This window comes from Anabrus simplex, chromosome 3 (assembly GCF_040414725.1).
Source record: "Anabrus simplex isolate iqAnaSimp1 chromosome 3, ASM4041472v1, whole genome shotgun sequence".
Taxonomy (NCBI): domain Eukaryota; kingdom Metazoa; phylum Arthropoda; class Insecta; order Orthoptera; family Tettigoniidae; genus Anabrus; species Anabrus simplex.
Genome location: NC_090267.1, coordinates 139,414,657 through 139,435,628, shown reverse-complemented (window position 1 = coordinate 139,435,628; position 20,972 = coordinate 139,414,657). Strand labels below are relative to the sequence as shown.

The following is a 20,972-nucleotide window of genomic DNA, read 5'->3' as shown; positions in this document are numbered from 1 at the left end:
ATGTTGGGGACAGCACAAACACCCAGCCCCCGAGCCATTGGAATTAACCAATGAAGGCTAAAATCCCCGACCCGGCCGGGAATCGAACCTGGGACCCTCTGAACCGAAGGTCAGTACGCTTACCATTCAGCCAACGAGTCGGACACCTTCTTTATTAGATACAGTATATATACTTACTATTTGCTTTACGTCGCAGCGACACAGATAGGTCTTATGGCGACGATGGGATAGGAAAGGCCTAGGATTGGGAAGGAAGTGGCCGTGGCCTTAATCAAGGTATAGCCTGGTGTGAAAATGGCAAACCACGGAAAAATATCTTCAAGACTGCCAACAGTGGGGTTCAAACCCACAACCTCCCGGATGCAAGTTCACAGGTGTGCGCCCCTAAGCGCACGGTTAACTCTCCCGGTCTCATTATTAAGAGAAGTCTTGTTCGGGAACACACAAGATTTTCTCCTGAAGCCACTTAGCAAAGTTCTCTGCGTAACTTAAAGAATGTCACCTGACACAGCAAAAGCACAAAAGCTTGTTATCATATCTACAATTACGGGTCGTAAAAGCACTGCGCGAGTTGGCCGTGCGATTAGGGGCGCGCAGCAGTGAGCTTGCGTTCGGAGGATAGTGGGTTCGAACCCTACTGTCGGCAGTTCTAAAATTGTTTCTCCGTGGTTTCCTATTTTCACACCAGTTAAAAATGCTTGGGTTGTACCTTAATTACGGCCACGGCTGCTTCCTTCCCGCTGCTAGCCCTTTCTTATCCCATCGTCACCATGAGATCTATCTCTGATCGTGCCACTTAAAGCCTATTGTAAGGAGAAGGAGGAGCCATGAAACCACCAATCTAACTATAAAACCTTATTTCCGTCTGTACATTTTAAATATTAAACTCATTCTTGGGTTTTATACCGAACATGACAAATAATGGCCCATGCCTGATTACTTTAATTTCTGTACTGCGGGAAGAAAAGATGTTCGTGAAATTTGGTAGCCTATATCGCTTTCTTATAAGGCCAAGTATAATCTTAGCTAAGCTGTTGAAACTTTCAGCAGGAGAAGGGTTACATAGGCAGCCATAAACATAATGCTCGATATACCTATCTTAGGCTGATTTCACGGGAAAATTGCTCATGGCAAAATGTATTTGAAATATTCCTTACTATCTTTATTGTTCTGCACTTTTCCTGACAGTGGGATATAAGAGAAATACCAGTGGTCGTCTTACGAAAGTTTAAGGAGTCCAAGAACGGATAACTAGTTACAATCGAGCTCGATGGCTGCAGTCGCTTAAGTGCGGCCACTATCCAATAATCGGGAGATAGTGGGTTCGAGCTCCACTGTCGGCAGCCCTGAAAATGGTTTTCCGTGGTTTCCCATTTTCACACCACGCAAATGCCGGGGCTGTACCTTAATTAAGGCCACGGCCGCTTCCTTCCAATTCCTAGGCCTTTCCTATCCCATCGTCGCCATAAGACATATCTGTGTCGGTGCGACGGAAAGCAAATTGCCAACTAATTGCTATTGTTGGGAAAGTCATCCCGGAAACGTTTTGAAGACTTTTTACATCTGCCTGTTCTTTTTGAATATTTATCCAATACGATCCGTGTGAGACCAGAGATGGCTTGAACACAAAGAACCAAGAAAGTTCCACCGATAAAATCAAACAAAAAGGGTGAACTTTCGTATATGCCGACTGCAGTATCATAACAATCATAACAATCAAACATGAAGTATTATTATTATTATTATTATTATTATTATTATTATTATTATTATTATTATTATTATTATTATTATTATTATTATTAATCAATACATCACAATTGGGAAATACCCCGGTGGCAATGATCCAATTATCCTACAACAATAACGACAACAACTACAACAAGTGTACAACAAGCAATTCCATGGAAAGAAAATAGAAGTATTTCTAGAGTAACATTCTAAATTCAGCATCATCATATACAAATTTACGTACAACTTAAGTATTTCCAGTGTTTAACCCTACGGCTTACAGTACTACAGGTTGAGCTTACTACTAGCTTAACATTCCAAGTGATAATAAAGTTAACAAAACAATTATCCAACAACAACAACAACTACTACGACGACGACAACAACAACAACAACAAGCAATTCCATGGAAATAAAATATTACAAGATGTACTACTAGTTTAACATTCTAAATTCAGCATCATCATATACAAATTCACACACAACTTAAGTGTTTCCAGTATTTAACCCAACGGCTTACAATACTATAGGTTGAGCTTACTACTAGCTTAACACTACAACACCGTCATATACAAATTCATACGTACCTTAAGTATTTCAAAATTTTACACTATGACTTAGTATAGTATATTTTGCGGTCCAATTACTATTATCTTAGCGTTGTAAATACAGCACGTTCATACACAAACCGTAACGTCAGTTTGAAAGAATAAAATGAGAGTGCTGAGAGCTATATTAACCTCATTATTTGGGTTTTCATGGTTTTCATATTGTCAAAATATATTATACAGCACTCGTATCTGTATCCCGATTTCCGGTTTGGACACGTACCTAGCAATAGAAATGAAACCTCGAAATATTAAGACATTAAACCGTTATACAGACATTTCGAGTCCCGATTCTGTGTACAGTGTTCAATAAAAATGCAGTAAGACGCAAGTTACGTGATTATCCTGTTAACGACGGACATAACAAGTAGTAAATACTAATTCACTCCTGTGAGCTGGACACCGTCTACTAATTGAGGATGACAGCGTAATCGTTGTAGATCACTAACCGCTTGGAAGAGCTAAATTACTAATACATGTTCAATATTACTTGTGATAGATCGACAAGCACTCACTCGGGACAGAGATCAGTGGAAGAAATGAGTGACATTCCCATGGGGTCTTAGGGTTCTACAGAGGCTTAGGGAGTAAGTGGATGTGTGACTTAGTATATTTCCTTCAGTACTGGATACATTTGTAACTACATAGAAGGCTGTATTGACATGACTAAGAAGGAATGAAATCGTTAATGGTGATTTCTGTCTTCATCACCACATGTCAGTTCACTGTTGTACTTCCCTCTTCGGATCAGTGATTGATTCTCGGCTTCCATATCCAAAGATACGTGATTAAAACCCGTCAGATAAAGTCGGTCCACTCGCCATTCTATGCTATATGCTATGCTATGATAACTCTGTTGGTATGTTCAGTGTTTATCCAAAAAAAAATTAATACTTAGCAATAAGTCACCCAAGAACGGAATGTCGAAGCTGATACGAAGATAGTCTAAATGATGTCAAATCAATATGTCTGCAAACGGTAATTGAAGCCGCAAACAACGATTATTATTATTATTATTATTATTATTATTATTATACACGAGAAGAACAAAGAAGGTTTATGGTATAAATTGTATGCTATTAAGAATAATTAATTGAGAATTATTGAGTGTTGTGTCAGTAGTGTTTCAACTAAGTTACTATCTACATAAAGTGAGGTACTTCATGCAGAGTTATTTATAGAAAACATAGCGTGGTCTTTGTGTAATCGAGTCCATTAAATAACTGAAGTGTGCTGCTGAGAAACGACAATTTTATCAATATTACTCTTTGAAATTTTTCGAGAATAACTATATAAAAAACGCTTTTTTCATATTCCGATACGTCAGGTAAAGAAGCCGATTGGTTAGACACTACCGTATCATATGGAGAATGCAGGAATTGGTAATTAAAACAGAGATAGCGGTCGAAAGTGACTGTTCTTACAAGGTATGCTACCATAAAGACCGAGCTCGATAGCTGCAGTCGCTTAATTGCGGCCAGTATCCAGTATTCGGGAGATAGCAGGTTCGAACCCCACTATCGGCAGCTCTGAAAATGGTTTTCCGTGGTTTCCCATTTTCACACCAGGCAAATGCTGGGGCTGTACCTTAATTAAGGCCACGGCCGCTTCCTTCCCACTCCTAGCCCTTTCCTGTCCCATCGTCGCCATAAGACCTATCTGTGTCGGTGCGACGTAAAGCAATTAGCAAAAAAAAAAGAAAAAAGAAAAAAAAAAAAAGCTACCATAAAGACTGCGCAGAAATTAGTGAAGGCGTGTTCGCAACAATCAAGAGGACTAGATGTTCAGTCATTTAGCTATGCAACGAGTGTAAACATGACTTGGTCATGCTAGAAAATTGAAGGGAAGAGTTGAAGGCAATCCGGGAGGAAATAAGGAATTTGAAAGACGTTGTAAAAATACTGTACTGGTTTAAATTCGAAAAGCTCTATCATATTCAGAGCAGGGTGAAGTAAGAAGTAAGTATATGTCCGAGGTCATCGAATGTCTTCTATAACCTTATAACTTCCAGAAAGAACAATGGAGAATGGTTATGAGGAAAATAGTCCTTAAACCACCAAGTATAAAATAGTCCTTAAACCACCAAGTATGATTTCAAGAAATCAAATATCTAATGAACACGGTAGCGGTACGTTAGTTGAAGAGTACAGAAAAGGTAGCTTGGCTACGGATATAATGTAGACAGTCATCATACAGAGACATAAATGGAAGACGATATAAAGTTTCTACAGGACAATGTAATTAAAGGTGACCAATACAATACCAAAGGTATCAACAAGGCTTGCAAAGTGGATACTGATATTAATCAATCAATCAATCAATCAATCAATCAATCAATCAATCAATCAATCAATCAATCAATCAATCAATCAATCAATCAATCAATCAATTCCCACTGATCTTCATTTAGGGCATTCGCCCAGGTAGTCGATTCCCTATCCGTTGTTTATCAAGTATTTTCCTAAATGATTGAAAAAAGAATTATTGAACATCTCCCTTCGTAAATTATTCCAATGTCTAACTCCTCTTCCTGTAAAAGAATATTTTCCCCAATTTGTCGTCTTCAATTCCAACATTTCATTCATATTGTGAACTTTCCTACTTCAAAACACACCGCTCAAACTTATTCGTCTACTAATGCCATTCCACGCCATCTCTCCACTGACAGCTCGGAGCATACCACTTAGTCGAGCAACTCGTCTCCTTTCTCCTAAGTCTTCCATCCCAAACTTTGTAACATTTTCGTAACGCTACTCCTTTGTCGGAAATCATCCAGGACAAATTGAACTGCTTTCTTTGGATTTTTTTTTCTTTTTTGTTTTCGAATCAAGTAATCCTGGTGAGGTCCCATACACTGAAACCATACTCTAGTTGAAGTATTTCCAGAAACTTATTTGCCCTCTCCTTTACATCCTTACTGCAATCCCTAAATACCCTCATAACCATACTCAGAGATCTGTACCCTTTATTCAAAATCCCATTTTTGTGGTTGCCCCAATGAAGATCTTTCCTTATATTAACACGTAGGTACTTACAATGATCCCCATATGGAAATTTCAGCCCATCAACGCAGTAATTATAACAGAGAGCACTTTTCCAATTAATGAAAGTCACAACCTGGCTTTTAACCCTATTTATCGTCGTACCTAATCACACGGCCACATGGAACAGTCTATTTTTCTAAAAATCATTCTGGTTAGGCGATTCCATTTCCATACCGCTGGGGAAACGGACGAGTCTCAATTCAACAGCAGTCGAGCTACAAGACAACTTTCAGGAATTTAATCTGCTGTCTTGGAACACAGGAGCTCTTTTAGGAATAGTACACTGCGTTCGAACTATGTTTGAATCATGTGATGTCGCAGTATTTGTAGAATATCTCTTGCCATCAGAGTGTAATTTTAACACTCATTATGCAATACATGACCTAACCTGGCAGATCAAAGGTCAATTGCTAGACCAAAAGGGGGTATCGCATGTTTCTTCAAAGATAAAGTTCATCATTCGTTGTTCTGCGCAAGTCTAAGAATGCTCTTGTAGTACGAACTAGACTCTGTGTGGTTGTTTGTGTATATAATGCAGTGGGTGAAAGAACCAGTAGCGGCGATTGAGAATTAGAAGTAGGGGGGCAAGAAAATGTGCAGACAACAAAACGTAGCCGGATTTTTGGGTATATCGCGGCATATGCATCAAAACTAAAAAATAAATTACAAAATGGGTTTTTTATGTTCTGAGTGAAGTTTGACAGAGAGGTAAAGGTTGACAGTTTGCCAACTTAAATGGGGTAAAAAAGTTTTTTTTTTTTTGAGATTTTGATACTATACAATTAAACTTTACCAATAAAATATTACACAAGTATTACAATTAAACAGAATTACGGCGTAAATATACAATTGAAAGCATTTACTATTTGACTGCACATTAAGAGACTTGCAGACTAGCGAATGCGGGCGGCAAGCGGGTGAATCATACAGTAGCTTACGTGAGTCTATGACCTTTGAAAAACTATGCCTCCGCTACCCCTCCTCACACCATGCAATGTCTCTACTACTTGCTGTAGCGCTATACAAGTCGGTTAGCCGCGACGAAACACATCTTGTGCGTATTTCCGCTAATTGTTTCTTTAATAATAAAATAAAATAAACAAAAGAATCAGCTGATAAGACAAAAGGACTTGTGTAAATTGAGTGTTTTAATAACTCCTGTAATTCCTAGTTTTATTTAACTAAAATGGAATAAAAATGTAGTGTTTTCACCGTAAAGTTGGGAGCGGGAGTGGGGGCAGTCGCCTCCTAATCGCCGCTACCCGAAGAACTGTCAGAATATTACTAAAAGTTAGGAATGGCATACCAAGGTACGGTTGCCGTAGAAAAAAATTCTGTTGAGAGGAAAGGAAGAGGGATTTATGGTTGATGAAGCAAAACAAGAATCTTTGAAAGCTCTTTGTCCAAGGCAGCGTACATTTCCAAGAAACATATCAACGGATGTCTGGGAGGCAAATTCTCCAGGTTAGTGACACGCGCCCAGTTAACTACCCTGTACTAACACATGAAGCCATTTGTGACTTCGAGGGTTTTATGCAGGAAGAAAAGCAGACACTATTCAAATACTGAAAAATAAGGAAGCTTACGGATCGGATTACATATTCCTACAATTGGCAACCGAAGCACTGAGAGTTAAATATCTGGAAGGTGAATACAAAACAAAAATAGAGAGAGACAGAAAATTCTACACAATTGTTAAACTATTAAATAAAGAGTGCATTAGAACGGGAATAACAGCAATGTTCTTGTATTTTTAAGAAGTATGTGGCAAAAGGAAATAAAATATCAAAACGAATGCGAAAGAGAAGGATAAAGGAGCGATAATGATAAGGAAGGATACGATGACTAAGAGGCCTGCCTCTCCTAGAATAATGATTATAATTACTAGTTGGTTAAATATAATATCAAATGTAGTAGACCTAATATATAAATTGTTGTATTATCATGCCATTATCTTCTTTTCCTAATTCAGCCCTTAAGTACAGGTGAATTGAATACCTTCATTTATTAATTAATTCAATCATTCATTCATGCCTTCATGAAACTCTCTTCTCAGTTGGTGGTTATCCGTGACTGGAAGAGAGGACATGGCATTTAATGCATTCATTCACACATGCAGTCATCGATCAACTCATTAATCTAATTAGGCCGTATATATTCCTTTCATCCGCAATTATAAATTCAAGTTATTCCTGCGCTGTCATTCATCCATGCATTCATTCATTTAGGCAGTCAGGACAAATTCATGCAGTCATCCCCACGTTCAATTCAATCATAAGGCATGTTGCTAATGGTAAGATACTCCAAAAAATTAGTGACACGAAAGTAGGCATTAAATAAGCTAAGGAAAGGGAAGATACACGTTGCCCTAGACTATATAACATTGTTAACGTCTAGGACAAAATAAATTATATATAGTGAAGTAGTCAAATAATTATAAGAGGACAATGTGATGCATGCATCAAAATTTAATGACTTGCATTAAACGAATGCTCTCTCTCCCCAGTTTCTATTCTATTCTATTCTATTCTATTCTATTCTATTCTATTCTATTCTATTCTATTCTATTCTATTTTATTTTATTTTATTTTATTTTATTTTATTTTATTTTATTTTATTTTATTTTATTTTATTCTATTCTATTCTATTGCATTCTATTCTATGCTATTGTATTCTATTCTATTCTATTCTATTCTATTCTATTCTATTCTATTCTATTCTATTCTATTCTAAATACCTACAATGAACATCTGAAAGTTCGTCCTTCTTCTGAACGTGTGCTTACGGCAATGTAGAATACTTGAATGCTGGACGATTAAAATGTTGTATAAAGGAAAAGACAACACAGCAGGTCCAATTCTTACAGAAGACTTACACTGGGGGCACGCTTTTAAAATCACTAACTGCGTTGTTTTGCACGCACATTATGGAATGCCTTGAAGACAAGCTGTCTGATATCCATTGGTTTCAGGTGTAGCAGATCGACACTTCAAGCAATCCGGTGCCTTCAATGCGATATAGAGGAGACCTTGCCACTGCCAAGAGGGAAACGACATGCAATCTTAATCGATTTTTCTATAGTTTTTGACAGTATCTTGCTAGAGCTGCGGTGCTCACGCTGGGTATTCCGTCCCGCTGGCAGGCGATGAGCGCAGCGTATGCTGTTCCACCACTGACGGTGGATACGTCATAGGCCGTGAAGGCTGGGCGAAATTCTCCCTGTCACTCTCGATCACTGCTGCGATACCCGGGTTTGAAATGGAGGCAGAAAATAATGAAGAAAGAGGGCAGAAATCCACGTCATTTTTAATTTACATTATAACGAAAAAGTTATGTATGTTCATTGCATTTTATGCATTTGGACTGGATACAATGAAGAGTTAGGCATACAACCTCAAATATTTCTATAATGTACGTAATGAACTACAATTTTCATTCATACATTTTAAGAGGTGCTTTAGTAACAGTTTTAATATAATGCAGAGTTAAGGTAGATAAACTGTTGTCTGTGGTTGTTTGGGTTTAAATTATCTGATAAGCTCACCAACAATCCAATCAAGCTTACAGGGAATAACACCAATGAGGTTATTAATTTCAAGGCAAACTGTACATCTACCTGGTAGATATACTTACGTTGTTGTCGCTCTACTTTAATCTTGGGTAGTAAATATCTATGACCTCCCTCGTGATGAAACTCCCTTTCGCCATTTAGAGGCTAGCTATTATCACCGGACACCTGTTAAATTTTAAATACTATTTTCAGAAATTCATTGAACGGTGAAAGTCACACAACACTACAGCAATGTGCAGAATAATTGTTGAATTATGTAATTATATTAATTTTTGCTTAATGAATAACAGGAATTTTACTCTTTCAAAATGAAAATACCGTCATTCCCATGCAAGGAATTGTAAATCGCAGCTTGTACAATTAGACCCTGTACCTTTTTAAATAGTAACACAAAAGTTACAACATATCAGTTTTCTTTCAATGAATAAATAAATAAATATAAGGAAATAAAACTGACTTTTTATTTCGAGGGCAGTATAAATCAAACTGGAATATCTTGAAAAGGTCAGCTTTTTTGTAGTTGCGATTATAGAGTTTTTATTTTAAATAATGTATTCCAATCAGCACTTCACTGAGTAGCAGAGGAGAGCTTCGTAATCACAATCGAGCATCAATTCTCCTTCGCTTCCTTGCAAAGTGTGTTCGCTCTCTCGCTTCACTGTGACGTATGCTTGTTACGTAAGCTGCCCATTAGGGCTCTCTAAAGACTAGGTATGCTCGCCCACCATTATGGTTCATTCCTGCACTACGTTGGTAAGGCAGCTGACCTCCCCAGCCTTGTATATCTCGTGTCGGTAGATTTACTGACACGTTAAAGAACTCCTGCGGGACTAAATTCCGGCACCTCGGCGTCTCCGAAGACCTTAAAAAAGTAGTTATTGGGACGTAAAGCAAATAACATTATTATTCTCTTTTATTACTGTTCTCCACGCTAAAAAGTAATGCTAAACTAAAACACTGTAAACATACTCATTCTCAGTACTACTCAAACGGTTACTCAACGTAAATATTAGTATATTTCGTACATTATTGTGTAATTTTTACTCGAGACGGTGATTGTAAAAGCAAGGTCGTTGATAATTTGTATTTTAATAAATAAACAAACTAGGCATGTGCTCTCACTGGATAGATATTAGAAAATATAGCTTACTAAAATCGCTTTATTATTACTATTATTATTATTATTATTATTATTTATTATTATTATATTTTTGATAAGTAGAATAGGTTGTTCGTAAGCTATGAGCCGCGGTACCGTAAAATTAAATGAGGGACACCGTGGTATTGATATAGGCTACTGTAATTCTTAAATCGTGGAAATTGACGTGGTAATCGGTCAGTGTCGAAGATATATAAATTGTGATAGATTACTTGCGTGAAATTGATTCAAAGTTGTCGAAGCAATAAGAAAAATATTCTTCGAACAGAAATAACGCTGAAATGTGATTTACGATGACGAACACACCCAAGTAACTGGGATTTTTCAAGTTTACTTCTTTCTTCTAAAATTTTGTCCCTTTCCTTATTTACCAGTATTTAAAAAAATACATTCTATGTGCAAAATAAACTTAATTTTTGGTCAGTGTTATGAATCTCATCTGCTTATGCAGTTGTAATGAACAGAGGATTTTAGTTTATTCAACCGAACATTCATGAAACAAATGTTGCTATTATAAATTACATTCGGGAAGAAAATAGGAATAGAGTAACTACTTCTACAGCTGAAACTTATCTTCCAACCCAATACTCAGTTACCAGTGACTTGTAAGCGGAGTGACCTAAGAGCTGTGGAGAATAAAACAAAAAATTGACTTTGGCGAAGTTAAGAGTACTTTCCTTTTTTTTTTCTTACAAAGATTCTTCTGGTTTGTGAAGAAGTAGTATTATTTCTCAACACGGCTCATCTTATTAAACTTCAAAGGATTGCATTATTGGTTAATCTGCTCACACAGCACAATATAAAATGATATTTCAGTAATAATTTACAAATTTACTGTCTCCTTTTATTACAGTATTTGCAAAACAATAACATTCCATTCCTAGTTTACATTTTTCTCTTCTTTTCCGAAGTAGTCCCATACATTCTACCTCGTTTCCCTACATTCTTGTTAAAGTCCACAACAGCATAGGATCAAATTTTGAAGAAGTGTCTACCAACTTTTTCTTTTAAATTACAGCACGTTGGAGAACATGTACGGGTACATTTATCATTCAAAGTTTTCTCCATTACAGTATTTGCACCATTTTGCATTATATAATGCTTATAGTTACTAAAAATGAACTCGAAGTAAGAAATTTATTTCATAACATCACAATTTGGCTTCTTTAGACCACCCATTTTATTTAAAAAAATGCGAAAGTTTCAGAGCTTGAGTCAGAAAGCTCATAGTTTAAAACCTGTCTGCATATAGGGCTACCACAGATCTTGGTTTTCAATAATGCGTTTGTTGTACTACCACCAAAGTTAAACAAATTATTTATGTCATAGGAGGTTAGTTGGCAAATATTGTAACTGTGGTGTTTGGAAGTTGAACTCCTGTTGCCGGACTTTGGGGACAGAGCTGAATATTGAATGATCATTGCGACTGAATTAAGGGGTGTAGTAATGTCAGTGGGAGCTGGATGCAGGTTTAAGTCAGCAGTTGAAGTAGGTGTAGCCGAGCCAGTGGAGGCATAATGCAGACCAGAAAGGAATCTAAACAACCTGCATTCCGCAGTAGAGACATTACTACAATTAGGTGCAGAACAACCCACCATTATGCAATAAATATCCACACAAATATAGCACTATTCTGTCCATGCAAGCAATGATTAAATCAATACGTTCAATGTGATGAAACGAGCGCCCGTAGGAGAAACTAGAGTTTGATCACATGGCCCACTGCGCATGTATAAACCAAGACGGCGGCTAAGCATACCCATCTTATACTGCCCGTGTCTACGTCACGCCAGCCCGGCCGCACTGGGCTAACCTCACAGGGTGCGCTGCTGAGCACCTCTGCGCTACGGAAACTACAGAAGATTACCGGAACGAGTTTCTAAGTTATTTTACTCATCAAAAACCTGTTCAACAAGTGGGTTGAAATTAGTGATGGCATTGCAAATCAAACCTAATTCCGTCAACTGTTGGAATTCTCCATGCCGGGCTGAGTGGCTCAGACGGTTAAGGCGCTGGCCTTCTAACCCCAACTTGGCAGGTTCGATCCTGGTGCTCAAATACGACAGCCCCGTGTCGGTAGATTTACTGGCACGTAAAAGAACTCCTGCGGGACTAAATTCCGGCACCTCGGCGTCTCCGAAGACCTTAAGAAGTAGTTAGTGGGACGTAAAACAATTATTATTATTATTATTATTATTATTATTATTATTATTATTATTATTATTATTATTATTATTATTATTATTATTATTATTATTATTATTGGAATTCTCCATGACGACCCCGTTATTCCACTGACTTTCGTTATTGTAACAGTAGATACTACCTAATCCGTAGAGTCAAGAAAATAATGTCAAATTGCTCATGCATTCCGATGATATAGCCTTACCGTCACCATCGGACCCAGATCTACGAATCGATTTTAACAATGTGATAATAATAATAATAATCGTATGACCTCAGCTACCGTGTGCAGACATTTCGATTTGACGCCATCTGGCTGTCTGCTCGTCAATTTCGACGTTCCGTGATTAAATGAGAAGAAAGAACTAAATTCAGAATGTATGAAGAAAATACTCTTTCTGTGACTTTCATAAGGGGAGATAAACGTGGTTTTCCTTCGTTTGACGACCGGCAATTGAAGTCTGTAACACTTTTTAGATACTTGGGAGTGACATTGCAGACATTTAACCGATTTTCTCTCCACGTTAAGAAACTGTTATACTGCAACCAAAGCAATAAGTGGCATACAACATCTAATCAGCTTGTCTCTAAAGACAGTTACAGAATGGTTTCATTTGAAAATCAGCCCAGTAAAGACCTATATATTATAGACGTTTCTTAGCAAGACGAAAATGATGAGTATCGAGAGTCTGAAATCGTCCTTTCGAAAGCGAGCGATTTGCTTGTTACGTTACTTATCTCTAAGTACACTCCCTCGCGACTTGTTTCTGTGCTGACGAGAGCTGTATTATGTTGAAGAGTTGCGTTTGAAGTTTCTCCCGGCATACGCTAATAAATGATTGTTTACACAACAAGGACAACATATGGGAGGAGTTCTATCCGAGTGACGCCATGACTTACTAGAAGTGGACCATGGGAGGTAATGAACTAAGACATTTAGTATCTAGGCTTTCAGTCCACAGGTTTCATCTCAAACTACGCTTAACGAACTATTTTCAGGTTCCATGCAGCGACTGTAATTGCAGGAGATATGGTGAACTCTGTGAAAGGTACCATATTCTGAAGTGCAAATTGAGGACGGAATCGTTAACAATATTCTGTACGGAAGTTTGATTGTTATGTCTTGTATTTATACTCATTGTGCGTAATTAAATGTATTATCATTATCATTATCATTATCATTATTATTATTATTATTTATTCACTGCTGAATATCGAAGATGAAGATCTAAACCCTGTTTGTCACTAATTCCTTACTATGTGAAATCTCTCATCAGATTAGTATCAGAGATGAGTAAGAGAATATTGTTATTAATTGACCATTGACCTACTAGTTATAGGCCAAAACCTATACATGAAAATTCACCAAAAATGTGTCTTTGTTATGCAATGATTGGAGTCGGTACATTGTCATGAAGCCAATTTTTACATTGTGTTCCTTCCCCTTTGTCATTGAAAACTTTTCGTAAGGTGTAACTTGTAATTCACATTACCTAATAAATTATACCCAAATCCATACTTTAAAATTGAACATGCATCCTAACCACAGTTTCCAACGTTCAGTCATTGGTCAAATATTGTTCATTCCTGAGCCTGATGGTATAAAGTTTACGAGACCTAGATGATAATTTTCAAGCCTCTCATGACATTTCTTTTTTAACCAATAATTCACTCTTCTAGAGGAAGATCTCTTACAATTTATCCTTCAAATAATATTATAAAAAACGCCACCAATACCCCTACCATCACCAACGAACATCTCCCATGATTCCCTGAAAACTATTTCTTCCAGACTTTGTCTTACCACTCCTATAACAAACGTCATTTAGAACAACCTACATTCTGTCTATTCTCCATACAGTTTTCCTAAATTGTATACTTCCCCCGATTGTTACATTCTATATGTATAAGAAACATTCTCCTATATTCCCATAAATATTATTTTTCTCTTTTAGGAATATAATATCTGTTAGAAATTTAGCCTACATTATTATAAAAGCAAAATATTTCTGTTTTAAATTAAAACCTTGTGCATTGAATATTTATTTTTAATTCCTAGATTAATAGTAACCGTTATTTGTTTCTAGGTGCTTTGCAACACGGGTGGACTGACGGAGATTCCCATCAAGTTACTTCCACCTACAGTTGAACATCTGTCACTGACCAAGAACCACTTCCCTATCATCAAGAGTGACGCTTTTGCTGGACTTCGAGGTTTGAAGAAACTTTCACTCGACGGGAACAACATCTCAATCATCAAGCCATTCGCATTCCGTGGATTACCTCGTCTCAGGGAACTGTCCATTCAGCACACACCTCTCACTACGGTAGCGCAGTTTGCTTTTGCAGGTCTTCAAAATATTACAGCCATCTTCTTAGGACACAACCGTATTCAACGAGTGGAAGGGTATGCATTCGCTGGAACCTCTAACGTACGCCTTCTACTCCTCAACAACAATCCCATCCAGAAGGTCGAGAGCTCTGCATTCTCAGGACTGACAAATGTGGAACATCTTATATTCCCATCAGGAATAAGATCCGTAGAAGCAGATGCGTTTAGTGGACTAGACACCGTTGGTTTGTTAAAACTAGCCTTCATGGACTTGACCTCCTTGAAACCTCATACATTTCGTGGATTAAGTCATGTCCATGTATTAGCTATACAGGAATCTGACTTGGGTATTATTCGCACTGGTGCTTTCGAGGGCATGACACAGGTGGGTAGTTTGAACCTTCTCAACAACAAAATTGATGCTGTTCAAGAGTTAGCTATCAGACCTGTAAACAGAGTGAGGATTCTACGTATCCATGGCAATCACTTGCTGGAAACGCCACTCCCCGGTGCGGTAGTTATTCAAGGAGTAGAAACACTAAGCGTTGTTAATAACCACTTCCCATGTGATTGTCACATTCATACTCTCCTGGAAAGTCCACTCGCAAACAGCACCACAGGAGTGGATTTTCGTGCAAAGAACTTCTGTATTTCGCCGCTAGAAGTCAATGGACGGCCCATGGACACCTTAGACTTGGACTCCATCGGCCGATGTCAAGAACAAGTAACGAGGGGAAACTTGGAAGCATCCAAAGGTCCAGCAGGCTCTGAAGCAACGAGTTTGAAACCTTATTCTGCAGAAAACTGGAGGCAGTTGTTGGTTTTGGAGTTATTAATAATCCTTCTTACGTTATTGTCGTCAAGATGAGGGTAGTAGAACATTATTCATTAGAATGAACTCTTCTCCAGGTGAAATCGAAGAAATAAGAGCGTACTAAAAGTCCAGTTCTTACTTGTTTTGTGTTGTATGTTCAGTATGGTCAAAGTATTGGAACGATTGATAAATTAACATTCAAATATAATATGGTTCTTAGGGACGCTGTCTATGAAAGCATTTATCTGAAGGAAATACACTTAACTGTCAATTAAGTGAAAGGATGTATTAAATGTTGTGTAAATATTACATTAATGTAAAACAGAACCTGTACAATTTGGAAAAGTTCTATAAAATTATATTCGGAGGTATAAAATTGACTGAAACTCAGTAGGGCTGTAATTGTTGTTAACGGAGGATGTTAAATTACATACGTAAAGAGCACAAGGATGGCAAATCTGCACAATATGATAAATCGAAGTTGCGGTAAAACACTCACTAAAGGCAGGTTATATGTGTTTCCGTCGGTGACTTATTAGACCATCGTCTGTTTCACATACAGTATTCATGCCGAGAAATAGAATTATACGGTGCTCGTACTGTGTATGTGGTTCATCATGACGAACTTTAGTGACATTACGATGGCATATTACAGATAATTGAAATGTAACCCCTTCTACTAAGGACGACGGATATTCAGTCTTCTATTGTGTCTTAAAATGCTTATGATAACTTTTTGAGAAATTTTCAATGCATTTTATTTTCATGTTTCCTTCTGTTGACGTGGTGTAATACAATGATAATGAACAAGGTGAACGCTGCTCTATATAAGACAAACATCATGCACTCTAGTGAAGTGTTAAAAGAAGACTATATTTGAGTGTATTCTGCATAGCCGAGTGTAAGCCTCAGTTTTTGTGAATATGAATACAAGTAAATGGAAAGGAGCTCTTTTGAAATCCGTGGAACCTTATTTATGTTTCTGTGTTTATATGTCAACTCGCCAAACATATTCTAACTTTAAATGATTGCTAATGTATTAATAAACACGTTCTGGCCTACATAAGATGGAGTGGAGGACAAGAGAATATCAAAGAACCGTTTAATTACTTAGTAATGCACGTCACAACGTGAGGAGGCTCCTACAAGAATTATACTCTTAAGCTGGGCAAGACCAATATTATCAGTCAGAGAATGAATGAACAAAGAGAGTTTCTGATGGAATTATATGTACTGCAACTGTTCATTTCTTGCTGTATTCTTTCGTTAAGTTGCAAAATAGGAAACGGTAATCATCTCCTTCGTAAATTAGGAAGATAGGAAGTAATCTTGGTGCATCTAGCGGATAGAAGCAAACGGTTTCTATGCACTCGGTATTACTGTCTGATTAAATATGCCATCTTGTACTAAAAAATATATTCATGCGAAATTTCACGAATGAATTGTAGGATAGGGAACAAAAATATTTCGCTGTGGTTACAACGGGGTCATGGTCACAAAGGTTGACGTACAATACCTAGCGCGTTATAGATATTACTGAAATAAAGTATTTAGTCGGTGTGGGTTTGAAATATCACTGACATTTCATTTTTTGATGCTAAACACATTCAAGGCAAAGTATGCCTGTGGTATGGGAAGTAACATGCCTATAGTAAGAGACCGATGTCAACATTACCGGGTGAAAGTTGATTCTGTATTTGTACCATTCATAGTCATTGGGACTTTGTTGGACAGATAATCTCAATTGAAATTCGTTTTTTATGAACTTTAGAGAATGCAAAACTCAAATTTCCAACACTGGAGCAAGTATAAAGAATATTTTCAAGCATGTAAGGATTAATCGGGAGAAGGGGATGGATATATATATATATATATTTCAATTACATTACAAAACAACACAACAATTCTCTATGAAAGTATGCCCAACAATTGATCGTTTACTAACTACGCCTATTTTAATTATTAGCTGATTTGGGATTAAATTTTGAGTCAGAATTGCCCTTACTGACATTGCAGTACTTTGGCCAGCGTGTGGAACAAGGAACTTCCTATAATTAGAAGGCAGTAACCCTGTTGGTACACCAAGATGACGACAGACACTCGACATGGGATATGCCAATACTTCTCCTTCTTCTAGCGCTTTTCCCACACCAGTGTGGGCGCAGGTGTGAACTGTCTCGCGCAATTAGACTCTGCCCTATTTTGCGGTCGGATGCCCTTCCTAAGGTCAACCTTGTGTTGAGGAATTTATTCAATATTGCTTGTGCCTGTGATGGTTGTTGGTGTGGAGTGTTGTCTGAATACGAAGAGGGAAGTGTTGTACAAACATCCGGTTCCAGATCCAGAAGAATTAACCAGACGCGATTTAAATCCCCACCACTTCCGAAATCCAATCCAGGACCCTCTGACTGAAGGCCTAGAGGGTGGTCATGCAGCCAAGGACGAATAGTTCCCGTTCAAACTTGGAAAGTCAGTAACTCATAAACGATCTACTGTAGGACATATGTTCATGGGGACATTTTGTGCTGTTTTGTGTTGTACGATCCGCCCCCGATTTGTTCCTACATGTTTCGCAACACCCTGTATGTGCTCGACTGGGGTTCTAGAAGCACGGAATTCAGCTCATAACGCTCGGCTGCCTTAACTTTGAGCTATTTCTGATACGCGCTTTGACGTTCGGCATTGGTAATTTTGGACTTTCTGGAATTTTGACAAGTTGTTCCATTTTCTTCAATGCGTTTTCAATAATCGATCATTTCGAAGCAATATATATCGAGGAAATTGTTCAAGAAAATTATCGCACCTTAATTTCTCCAATACCGGGCGAGTTGGCCGTGCGCGTAGAGGCGCGCGGCTGTGAGCTTGCATCCGGGAGATAGTAGGTTCGAATCCCACTATCGGCAGCCCTAGAAATGGTTTTCCGTGGTTTCCCATTTTCACACCAGGCAAAATGCTGGGGCTGTACCTTAATTAAGGCCACGGCCGCTTCCTTCCAATTCCTAGGCCTTTCCTATCCCATCGTCGCCATAAGACCTATCTGTGTCGGTGCGACGTAAAACCCCTAGCAAAAAAAAAAAAATTCTCCAATGTTCACTATTTTCTTTTTCGCGATATTCTTCTAGAAATCAGTGTGAAATATAACATGACGCCCTACCACGCCAGAGCCCGGAGTTACACTCATCGTTAGCCGCACGTCACGGTGATAGTAGTACCTCAAGATGGCGTCATATAGAGATTAAAATGGTATTTCTAAACCTTCGTGTCTTGTAGCGCTCACCGGCCCAAGCAAGGTTCCGCAGCTATGTACATGTTCTGCGTCAAAAGCAGAGAGTTATACGGTGACTGCAGCTGTATCTTCCTACGACTACAATAAAACTTCAGTTACCCGGATTAATGCGTGCCGGACGTGATCCTAATATGTATCAAATACGGAAAATTGGATTTTAAAAGAATGGTAATACTAAATTCCCATGAAGGGAATTAGATATTTTTCCACCAATAGAGCATCTCAATTGCTAGGCGGGCATTAATTCCATTGTGGAGTTTTATCTCCCGTATGCAGTTATCAGACTGTGCCACATAAGAGGCTTCTGATAAGTTCACCTGCATACACCCCAGCATCAGACTCGTCAGAGTGGGATGTGTCAGACCTAAGACGAAATGCTGGTTAATAGAGCAAACGCCTGAAAAGCCATACATCCCATTTTTGATCTGATTTTTAAAAGAATTCCAATCTGTATTTTAAAAAATGTAAACCTTCCTCTAAAAGCACTTTCTTATTGTTTTTGCAAGAATAAACCGAACTGGAATCATATTACAGTACTGTAGAACAAAATTGAGTCGCCTCATGGGTGTAGTGGTTAGTGTGATCGACTGCCACCCCCGGAGCCCCAGGTTCGATTCCAGGCTCTGTCCCAAAATTTGAAAAGTGGTACAAGGGCTGCAATGGGGTTCACTCAGCCACGGGAAGTCAAGTGAGTAGAAGGGTTTCGATTTTTACCTCAGCCATCCTTGAAGTGGTTTTTCATGGTTTTCCACTTCTCCTCCAGGCAAATGCCGGGATTGTACCTGACTTAAGGCCCCGGCCACTTCCTCCCTCTTCCTTGTATATCCCTTCCAAACTTCCCATCCCCCTACAAGGCCCCTGTTCAGCATAACAGGTGATACCGCCTGGACGAGGTACTGGTTCTCCTTCGCAGTAGTATACCCCTACCCAAAGTCTCACGTTCCAGGACACTGGCCTTGAGGTGGTAGAGGTGGGATGCCTCGCTGAGTCCGAGGGAAATACCAACCCTAGAGGGTAAGCGGATGGAGCTATATCCCTGATGGAACTTGGCTTACCAAGCGACCACTGCTCAGCCCGAAGGCCTGGGGATTACGAGGTGACGCATGGTCAGTGTGATGAATCATTTCAACCATTATCTTGGTTTTCTAGACTGGGGTTGCCATCTCGCCGTCACATAGCTTCTCAGTGGTAAACATGTAGGGTGAGACGACCTCGAACCAACGTTCAAGTCCAGGTAAAAATCCCTTACCCGGCCGGAAGCTGAACGCTAGTCCTCGGTTAGAGGCAGCCACAATGTCCCTAGACCGCGAAGTGGGCATCACAAGTAGTACTATAGTAAAGCAAACTCAAACATTATAGAAGTGTACATACATTGAAGAATCAGCTGTAGTCCCACACAATTGTATAAGAGTTGTTTGAACATGTCCAGCTATGTTAACTGCTTTAACGAAGAAAATCGTTTTCGAGGTTCATGTGCTTGACGATGAGAAGCTGTACATGGTGGCATTTAGGCTACCCTTTCGTCCATTGTAAGGCAATATCAAAACAATCTAATTCTTCACCCGTAGCAGTTCCTACTTCTGGTTCAGGTTTTGGATGATTTGGTCATTATTTAACATATGAAGTGCGGGATCCTTTTTTTTTTTTCTTGCGGCAACCATTTGTTCATGCCATCTGCATTGCACTCAGAACAGTGAAGAATTTTAAAAATTATGTTCTGGATGTCTTTACTCGATATTTCTTGTTCAGTCTTGCTTTCCTCGATTCATCTGCTTCCTCTTCTTCTTTGTTACTTTGTTTCCTTTATGGATATATTGTATTCTGTTGACGAAATTTCTTCTTCTTCTTAATCTGTTTACACTCCAGGGTCGGTTTTTCATCGGACTCAGCGAGGAATCCCACCTCTACCACCTCAAGGGCAGTGTCCTGGAGTTTCAGACTTTGGGTCAGGGGATACAACTGGGGAAAATGACCAGTACCTCGCCCAGGCGGCCTCACCTGCTATGCTGAACAGGGACCTTGCAGGGGGATGGGGAGATTGGATGGGACAGGCAAGGAGGAGGAAAGGAAGCGGCCGTGGCCTTAAGTTAGGTACCATCCCGGCATTTTCCTGGAGGAGAAGTGGGGAAACCACGGAAAACCACTTCCAGGATGGCTGAGGCGGGAATTGAACCCACCTCTACTCAGTTGACCTCCCGAGGCTGAGTGGACCCCGTTCCAGCCCTCGTACCACTTTTCAAATT

At 38.8% G+C, this 20,972-nt stretch overlaps 1 protein-coding gene across 1 annotated transcript in view; it reads left to right on the top strand.

Moving 5' to 3' along the window:
- Positions 1-16,495, top strand: part of LOC136867115 (chondroadherin) — a 1,785,188-nt gene extending 1,768,693 nt beyond the window's left edge. Inside the window, exon 6 of the mRNA XM_067144219.2 lies at positions 14,385-16,495. Within this exon, the coding sequence (XP_067000320.1) occupies positions 14,385-15,497 (1,113 nt within the window). The 3' untranslated portion in view covers positions 15,498-16,495. The remainder of the gene's footprint in view (positions 1-14,384) is intronic.
- Positions 16,496-20,972: the final 4,477 nt, after the last annotated feature.